This window comes from Pagrus major, chromosome 9, assembly GCF_040436345.1.
Source record: "Pagrus major chromosome 9, Pma_NU_1.0".
Taxonomy (NCBI): Eukaryota; Metazoa; Chordata; class Actinopteri; order Spariformes; family Sparidae; genus Pagrus; species Pagrus major.
This window is the reverse complement of record NC_133223.1, coordinates 5,979,286-5,989,055: the sequence shown is the minus strand read 5'-3', so window position 1 is coordinate 5,989,055 and position 9,770 is coordinate 5,979,286. Positions and strand designations below refer to the sequence as shown.

Here is a 9,770-nt window from a genome sequence, read left to right as displayed (position 1 = left end):
AGTTCCCACCGGACCAACGGAAAAACCGTCAAACTTATAACGGTAGAAAACAGGACAGACGTGGGTCTCAAAGCTATCCATCCAGAAATGGGCAACATGAAAACCCATCTGATGAGGAAGCAACAGACGAAAATGCTGAACCAACCAACCCTGATAAGTTGAATCAATCAGGTATGAGCAAGAAAGACCTTGACGCTATTAAACGCGTGATTGAACATGTGTACAAAGGAGATAGAGAAAAAGCTGACCTCCTCTCAGTAGTTGCTCGCTTGACGACTCCTGAGAATCCAGCAACTTCCTCTCCAAAACCCTCATCCAACCAACCCAATGTGGTGGTGAAAGAGGAGTCGTACATGATCCCCACTGAACCTGAACATGCATTGCCTCAGGACCAGGTCCCAATGGCCAAGAATGGCACACCTGAGCAATCAGACCAAGGGCATAAACAGCCAGACTCTAGTGCAATCCTAGTGGTTCAGATAGACTCAAACAAGACTCCTCCTGATGGAGGCCCGTCAATCTTTCAGGTTGAACCACCTTTCCAACAGTTCTTAGGCAATCTTAAAGAAAGGGGGGCTGCACGCAAGCTCTACCTATCTGCTACACTTGAAAACGAGCTTGAACATGAAGCACTCCTTGACACAGGTGCAGACGTCACCCTGATGTCACCAACGCTTTTCAACAAACTGCGAACAATGGTACACCAATCCAACAGGAACTTAAAGCTGCAACACTGCTCACTTGAAGTCCAACCATATTCGCCCACAGGTACTACCTTGACCACTAGGGCATTGATTAACTTCACTATGGGATCAATGAACCTCGTCCACCCTGTGTACGTGTCCCCCTTTGATTCCATCCCTCTTCTCATCGGTAAAGATCTCCTCAACCGATTTGAGCCACTGATTGACTTCAACGCCTGAAGATTTGGGCACAGGTCCACCAACCACTGCCCATAGATCTTCCACATCCCACTGAAACTCAGTGCTATGTACTTGAGCCAGATGTCTTGGCACCTGGTGCCTTTGATGAAACTCCCTGGCAATTCAACCCTGAATCTCTTCCCAACCCTCCCACCCTTGGGGTTGGTGTCGTCACTCAAGCTCAGGCAGTAGCCAATGCTCCTGCCAACTCTTCAGAACTGAGACGCTCTGGTCCTGACTTGAAACACTTGGATGACGCACACACTTCCCTGCGCATTGTCGAAGGCCTCCTTGTACGTGTCTCCGACGCTCTCACTTCGCATGCGTTCGTGGTGCCTCAGAGCCACAGGGGGGTGAGGCTAATGCAGGCCCATAACTCTCCACGCGCAGGACATAGAAAAGCCAAAGCAACATACCAGGCACTCCAACAAGTAGCCTATTGGCCACACATGCAGGAAGATGTAGCAAACTACATCAAAGACTGCTCAATTTGCTGTCAGGCCCAACTGTCAAACCTGCATCCCAGAGCTTCCTTCCCACGAAGGGGCTGCAGAGCCTACTATGACCAAAAAGTGTCCCATGACAAAATCCAAGTGGGGGACAAGAGGTGGTACTACACCTCTGCTCCCCTGACGAGAAAAGACAACCAAGACACCAGAAGGCTTGCCCGTAAGCTTCTGCCCCAAAAGATCAAAGTAAACAAAGGCCAGAAAGAGCAGACTCTTAAGTGGATCCATAGCAACCAGATGAATCCGCACAAAAACCCCATGGGACATTAGGTCATAAATAAGGATAAAAACCTTAAAGCACCTGAAAGTGCCCATCGCGAGTAGAATATTTTTTTTTGTTGCCAACAAAGGTCACTGTTGTTCCAGTCATTTACAAAAGTTGAATTGAGAAACAGGCTTTGTAAATTAACCTGCTAACTTAACCTGCTTAACTAAATACAGTCATTTGATTCACCCAAACTAATTGATTCAAAGTGGGGGTTAGTCTAACATAATTGCCTTTGGCCCAAAGTGTATAATAAATTGATAGAGTAGAATCAAAACCAAAACTCTGAGATTGTTCGCGAGGAACAACCCAAACTGTTGATCACCAGCTGTCGTCTACACACAAAGAAAGTGTTTGTCAAGCTGACGGACTCGACTTACAGGTTGCAGCAGTTGTGGAAGTTCACTGTCACTCAATCAGAAATGAATAGTTCAGTGCAGACCTGAACAATTCATTGGTGGGCTCCTGAAAAGCTATTGTTGTAAGAATATTTTTGTTTAATTTTGGACTTTCTGCAGTCCATGCAGTCAGTTTATTCACAGTCAAATCGCTATAGATGTGAATTACAAGCTGAAATCCCAGACATCAGAGCACAGATCAACCAACAACAGCAGGTGCTACAAACATAAGCCAGTCGTTGTAGAGCATCATTTTGGTGGTCGAAACCCACAGTGAAGCTCTGAATAAAAACTCGCCTTGCTATAGTCAGAATTAGAATCAGAAATACTTTAGTGATCCCTGAAGGGATATTGCTTGTGTTACAGCTGCTCCCATTCAGTCTTAGAAAATAAGCAGAAATGTACATCTATATGAACAGTGTAATAAATATTTACGTGAGTAATCATTCTCCTTTCAGTCATGTCGGTTGATTATGCTCACACACAACCTGTCAGTTCGTTATGGCAGGCACGCCGAGAGACATTGGATCCTCAGTGAACAGCTCAGCCATAGATAAGATTCTTCTGCATCTTATCCCACTGTTTCTGGTGAAGGAAATTTTATCCACCATCACCAGAGAACGTTATCCTATACATTGAAAATTTAGCTCCATTATTTGGACACAAATCAATGGGAAAGCAAAATCAAGAAATCTAAATTTTTCCGCAGACACTCAGTCAGAGCAAACACTCTTACTCAAGTGCAGTGATCAGGTAGTAATGACTCCGACTCTTTTACAGTTAGTTGACGACAGTTACTAGCTTTAGTATAGGCCCTGTAACCCTATAAGATTAGCACCTCCTAATAACCCTTAGGAAGAGTTAGGATCGTCAGTATTATTATCGTTTTCTCTCTTTTCTTTTGATATATATACTATTTTTATATAATAGACCTCAGCACATGATAAAGACAGACACCAACTCTGAACATGAAGTGTACCAGTTCAGGCTCATCACCAATGGACGACACGAATCCATCGATCAAAGTTCCCGCTACTACGGTCATTCGATCGAAGTGGGGGATATGTAGGAACACATGCCTGTGCTCCTTTCTCTTTGTTGCTGAGGCCCTGTTTTTTTTTTATCAACTCTGTTAATCTGGATGAAGCACCCCTACAGGAAGAGGGGCGCCATCTTATCGCCTGGCAGAGAGGACAGTATTTTTCTTTGTTCATAAATACTTCGTATGAGGACACTCTTAATGAATTTACAACCCAAAGCCTTTGAATGAACTTTCTCTCTCTTCTAAAAATTTTTCTTCGCTTCTTTTAATTTTTGTAAACCTTTACCTTTTGTATTTTTGCGACACGCTCTTAGGCAGAAATCTCCGCACAATTGACCACGTGCGATTTTTACCTCAATCTCCTAATTTGAGGACGCACTGATTTTAAGTGCTTTCGTTTTTGTTAAGTATCATTATTTTACTCAGTAGAAGTTAATTTAACTCAATTCGTCTTATTTTGAGTAATAACTGAGGACCTGCCCGGCCAGCGTTATTCTCTAGTTATTTTCGTCAAGAAAGTTGAATTAGTTCGATCAAAAGTTCAGAGCCACCACTCCATGCAAGAAGAAGACTTTTATTACGACCACCAACGTTAATAAAGAAGTGCAGTAACTGCCTGCATCAACAAACCGTGTGAACGGTTTGCAACAAGAGACTCTTTGCCAAGCCGAGACCGGCCTGCCTCCAACGCTCACAAGCGGTGCCATCCCGCTGGGCAGCGGACCGGGACCTTCCTGCTGAGTACCGGACAGGCTGCGCTCTCCCTCCGACACCGGGACGAGAGAACCACCCACTGGGAGACCGGACGAGCTGCGACTTCCCTCCGGCTCTTGGACCGGCACTGCAAGCCGCAGACGTGCCGCAACTCAACTCCTGCTCTTGGACCGGCACCGCAAGCCGCGGTCAAGCTATCAACTCCAGAGAGGTCCAAGGTGGTGAACATCTCCATCTCAACAGGCAAAGTAGGCTAAACACCCATGCACACTGCTGGAGTCACACGCATGTTCTTGAGTTGGTGTTGTCTCTTTTCTTTTGATTCATAGTAATCTTTAATTAATAAGAAATCCGGTTAGGGTCTCGTTAGTGTCAAAATTACTCCGTAATCTTTGAATGCTTCCCAGACTCGCGACTTTACCATCCGCTCATCTCCATCCATTCATTACCATGATCATTTAGTCTCCACATTTTATGTTATCATTGTTGTTTGTTTGAATCATCCTTTCATTTATTCACCCTGATTTACTTAGTAAATAAACATATTTAACCGTACGTCGTTGTCTGTGCAGGTTTAATTTAATGTGGAGAACCGATGAAACTGTGTAGAAATCACTGCTTCATTTGTGAGATTGAATAAATTGAGCTGAAATTGATTAGAATTGATACAAGTTAACCTTGTTTAGTCGAATTTGATTAATTACCTCCGGATTATTCAAATAGATAAAACATCGGAGGTGGTGCCCCATTAACGAGTGTTTTATTAATGAATTGCCAGTGATTAATAAATTACATTTATTAGTAGTGTATCTCCTACAAAGGCTTGTGGAGAACATGCCAGCCAGGATCAGAGCTCTACTGCGTGCTAATGGCAGGACTACTAAATATTAATTTGATGATGTTGATGGTTTATTTATTTTTTGTTCAGTTTTGAATACATTCTCTGTTATTTATTGACTTTGAAACCGACAATGTTGAGAACTGACATATTGAAACTGTCAAGAATTTAGTTTTGTTAAGTTTTTCTTCTAAACAATAAACACAAAAAATATCATTTATATTTGTTTTTTTGTCGGTCTAATGCAGCCACACCTTTTGAAACACAAAAAAGATGTTTTCCACCACTGTATAACACAGATGTGTCTTCTCCAAAACGGCAACGTAATAAATATCTTGATCTCAATCATTTTTGGTGATTAGGTATTTGGCTGATATTTTATTGAGAACTTAATGGATATTTGGTCAATTTGTATTTGTTCGCATAACTTTTAAGGTCTGCAGTCAGTGACGGTGCCGCTCTGTTACACCGGCCATGTTTGCTGAACATAATGCCTTGCTGAGTAATCACGCTTCTGTTGAGTAGGGTGGCTTTAGCATTTTGATGCTCTAATCATTTTGCATTGGAGGTCCTCCAACATTTTGACTCAAACTGGAAATGATTTGTCTAAGATTATGTAGGTTTTCCATATGTACACCTCTACAGCAAACTAACAAATGACAATGTTGAATTGTCATGACGGGAAAAACTAAATGGGTAAATGGGATATATGACAAAAGGGAAAGAGCAGGTTAGGGTAGGGACATCCACTGGAAGCAGTTCCAGATATTTTGGAACTGAGCAAAGCAGTTGGGAGGTGGCAGATACGGTAGTTTCACCTTCAAATGAATGTGATTTTCATTTTCAGCTATAGAGAGAACTATGCTATGGGCACAGTTCTGGGAAAGCACAGGATTCCAAAGAATGCAGCTCCTGTATGGAGAGGTAAAGGCTTGTGTCCTCTACCTTTTAAAAGGAGATTCACAGCTTGTTGCCATAAATGCTAGAAAGAGGTATTATAAGGGAGAGCAGAAGCAGGTCTGACTTTAAGGTTCTTCAAGTAGTTGACAGAACATTAACGTTTTCAAACATAATTCCTATAACATAGAAAAGGCTTTCTTTTAATCACTTCTCAGTGTCTCTTTACAGTATATTAATCTTACATGAGTCAGCCTTCAATATTTGAAGTGTAACAATGAGTCTAACAGATTTTCTAAACCATGGATAGAAAAAGGTGTAGATCAGAGGGTTTAGACAGGAGTTAAAATAGGACAGACATATTACAAAGTAAGCAGATGAAGCATTGAGCATGGTGTCCTGGCCTGTAAGAGCAACACAATAATATGGGCAGACACATATTAGAAACACAACTACAACAACACCAAGAGTAGTGGCTGCTTTTAGTTCAGATTTCTTAGCGGCTACTTTCCTTGACCTCTGGAGAGTGAAAGCTGCAATATGAGAACGCATGGCACGAGCCTGAGACACAGCCACCACAAATACTCTCATGTACAGAACTACAATGACGGTGACAGGACCAATAAAGGATAAAAAGAGATCAACAAGTCCTGCAACATGATCTATAATAATCACGCACTCTCCAATGCAGGAGTTATACGTGCCAGGTTGTTTAAGGATATCTTTCAGCAGCAGACTGTGAAAAAGAGCAGAAAACATCCAACACAGACAAACACAGACTTGAACTCTTTTTTGAGTGACTTTGGTGGGAAAATGTAAAGGATGACAAATAGCTACATAGCGGTCAACAGATATGAGCACCATGGTTCCTATTGAGGCAGAGGTTGTAATGTAGGCTATATACTGATACAGAGTACACATGAGGTCACCAAGGAACCAGCAGCCGTCTATCAGGACAATTTGAAAGAACATGAGGAGGCCCACGAAGAAATCTGAGACGGCCAGAGAGAGGAGGAGGAGGTTGGTGGGGGTGTGGAGCTGCCTGGAGAGGAAGAACAGAAATATTTATCAATATTTATATCATCAGTTATTCAGATAACAGCAGATAGAGTATAGGCTGAAAGTACACAAAAAAGATAAGCTTTTTGCTATGTAACAGTTTCATAAATTAATGAATGACTACTTGAAGTGGGAGATGGAGATGATGACCAGCAGGTTAAGAGCTGCAGTGAGCAGAGAGATGAAGGACAGCAGAATGTAAATCAGCATTGTCTCAAAGTGAGGACGTATTGGCTTCCTGCAGGAGCTGTTGAGGAGTTGTGGAAAGCAGAGGTCAGTTTCTTCATAGGGCACCATCACCACAGAGAGGAGAACCTGCTGAGCTCTGACAGTGTTTGACCAAAGTTTAGACATGATATAACCTAATTAGCTCTATTGCCCCTCCTCTAAGATTCTGCCTCACTTGGGATCTCCTTCCACCTTTGCTCTGATTAGTATCTTAATTAGTCCCTCTCTTCTAATTAGAGCTTTTCTCAAACATACATTCAAACTGGAGCTCAATAAAGCTTTATCATATCAATATATGAAATGTGCCACAGGTGGACTTGAATGAAAGCTAGAGCCATGTCAATGTTCATCAAAGAGAAAAGGGATGCATCTGCGCTCAAGTCAGAGTGACAAAGCAAATGCTCTGAATATCTATGAAAATAAGAATTAGTATAAAGATTATACGGAGCCCCTAAAGGGACATGGGGAAAAAATACAAACTTAAACGTTTCTCGTGCTCACAAGCTTACGTTTTGTGAGCACATATGCACGACAATTTGTGGTATCCCTCAGCATGGGATATTGTTTGGAAATGAAAATTTGATAGGTGAACATTATTTATTTATTGAAGTGTAGTTACGGTGAACTCGGCCTGCATCATGATTAGGACTCACAATGGAGAATATGGATATTTACAGGCTTTCATAAATCATACAATCCATATTTGCAGGTGGAGAGGATGATCCAAATGAGCTGACTGGAGAAGGCAGAGTGTGTGTGCAGAGACTGCACTGAGTATGGGATCGTGACAGTACCCTCCCCTCAACAGGCACCTCCAGGTGCACTGCCCGGTTTGTGGGGAAACTCACAATAAAAGTCTCGTATGATCCAGGATGAGGGCCCGTAATATTCAGGAATGTTCCTCGGGACCGTACCCCGCCCAGTCAAGCAGGAACTGAAAACCTCTACCCCAACGACAAACATCCAGGATCCTGCTGACGGTGTAAGCAGGGTCGTTGTCGATGATCAGGGTGGGCAGAGGGGGTTCAGCCGGAGGGCTGAGGTCACTGGAGGCCACAGGCTTAAGCTGCAAGACATGAAACGTAGGGTGAACAGGTAGGGATGCAGGCAGCTTAAGACGGATGGCGGAGGGATTAATTATCTACACATCTATTGCATGACTGTCTGTCCTGGAAGAGGGATCCCTCCTCTGTGGCTCTTCCTGAGGTTTCTTCCATCATCTTTTTTTTTCCCTGTTAAAAGGGTCTTTTTTTCCATCAAGATGGCAAGTTTTTCCTCACTCGAATCGAGGGTCTAAGGACAGAGGATGTCGTTCACTGTACAGACTGTAAAGCCCATTGAGGCAATGTGATTGTGATTTTGGGCTATATAAATAAAATTTGATTTGATTTGATTTGATTTGATCTGAGTACGTCGCTAATGAGGGCCTGGAATATAGCTAGAGCATTAGAGAGGCCAAACGGCATTACCTGGTACTCAAAGTGGCCAAGGGGGGTGTTGAATGCTGTCTTCCACTCGTCTCCCTCCCGGATGCGGACTAGGTGGTAAGTGTTCCACAGATCCAGTTTAGTGAAGATACGGGCGTGACAAAGAGGCTCGAAGGATGGGTCAATTAGGGGTAGAGGTTTTTTGTTTTTTTTACCGTAATGTCGTTTAGTCCACGGTAATCGATGCCATCCTTCTTACCCACGAAGAAGAAGCCCGCCCCAGAGAGGAGATGAGGAGGAACGGATTAAGCCAGAGGCCTTGGAACTGTTGATGTATTCCTCCATCGCCTCCCTCTTGGGGCGTGACAGGTTGTAGAGGTGGCTGGAGAGGAGAGGTGCACCAGGGAGTAAATCAATACCACAATCATACGGGCGGTGAGGTGGCAGGGACATTGAGAACAGGGGTCATTATAAGTCATGATATACAGGCAGCACAAGGGACAAATCCAGGGATCTGGAAAGGGGAGGAGCTGACACTTTTACTGCAGTGGCGGCAGAGTGGAGAGAGGTGTTCAAACTGGATATGGTAGCTGCGGTCAATGTGAGGGTTGTGTAACTGTAACCAGGGGAGTCCTATCACGACTGGCAGGGTGAAGGGATGATGTAGAGCTGGATAAGCTCCCGATGATTCCCGTAGATGGTTAGAGTGATTGGCAAGGTGCAGTGGGTGATGACAGCTAGCCGCCGCCCATCTAGAGCATTTACAGTTTTGGGGGTGTCGAGAGCTTCGGTAGGGATGAGTGATTGTTCAACCAGGGAGGTGTCGATGAAATTGTCATCAGCGCCAGAATCCACAAAAACGTGTAAGGGTAATGACTCATGTGACCATTGGAGGGATGCTGGGAGATTTATGCGGACAAGGGAGCTGGAACAGGAGGATGTCTGGCTCACCAATGTGCCCTCAGTCTAACTTGTGTTTTCTGAGTACTGTTTGGGACGGTACCTTGGAGATGATGGAAGAGATTCGTGGTGTTTCCAGTTCTGCTGAGGACTGGTCGTCGACACATTTTGCACCTAATTGTGGTCTGTCCTTTGTCAGACTTCAGGTAGCCGAACTATTTCCAAATAACCGAATTGGTATTGACACGTATCCGGTGGAATCTGCGGGTCTACCTTCTTCAGTCAGCTCATCTGGGTCATCCCCACCACCTGCAAATATGGATTGTATGATATATGAAAGCCTAGGCCACAGGGCTGCGGACTGCCAGAGCTGGGATGCAGCAGACACGCAGTGCAGCGGACCTGGTGGAAGTTAACACATAGACTAGAGTGAAACCGATCAGCTCCGCTACCGTGGCGGAGCCATAACGCAGCGGACACATGCGGTGGAATCTGCGGGTCTACCTTCTCCGGTCAGCTCATCTGGATCATCCCCACCACCTGCAAATATGGATTGAATGATATATGAAA

General features: G+C 43.9%; 1 protein-coding gene across 1 annotated transcript; it reads right to left on the bottom strand.

Annotated features, from left to right (window-relative positions):
• Positions 1 to 5,811: 5,811 nt before the first annotated feature.
• On the bottom strand, positions 5,812 to 6,942 carry LOC141002777 (trace amine-associated receptor 13c-like). Its single transcript, XM_073474169.1, has 2 exons — positions 6,770 to 6,942; positions 5,812 to 6,628 (listed from the first exon to the last, which is right to left on the bottom strand). Exons 1-2 carry the CDS (start codon positions 6,940 to 6,942, stop codon positions 5,812 to 5,814), a joined length of 990 nt encoding a protein of 329 aa, XP_073330270.1.
• Positions 6,943 to 9,770: the final 2,828 nt, after the last annotated feature.

Bases quoted from the DNA above. Each gene is read 5' to 3' on its own strand.
- LOC141002777 (XM_073474169.1), bottom strand. From the start codon at position 6,942: ATGGTGCCCTATGAAGAAACTGACCTCTGCTTTCCACAACTCCTCAAC. The intron at 6,629-6,769 runs GTAGTCATTCAT...CTTCCTCTCCAG, and splicing joins ATCTCCATCTCCCACTTCAA to GCAGCTCCACACCCCCACCA.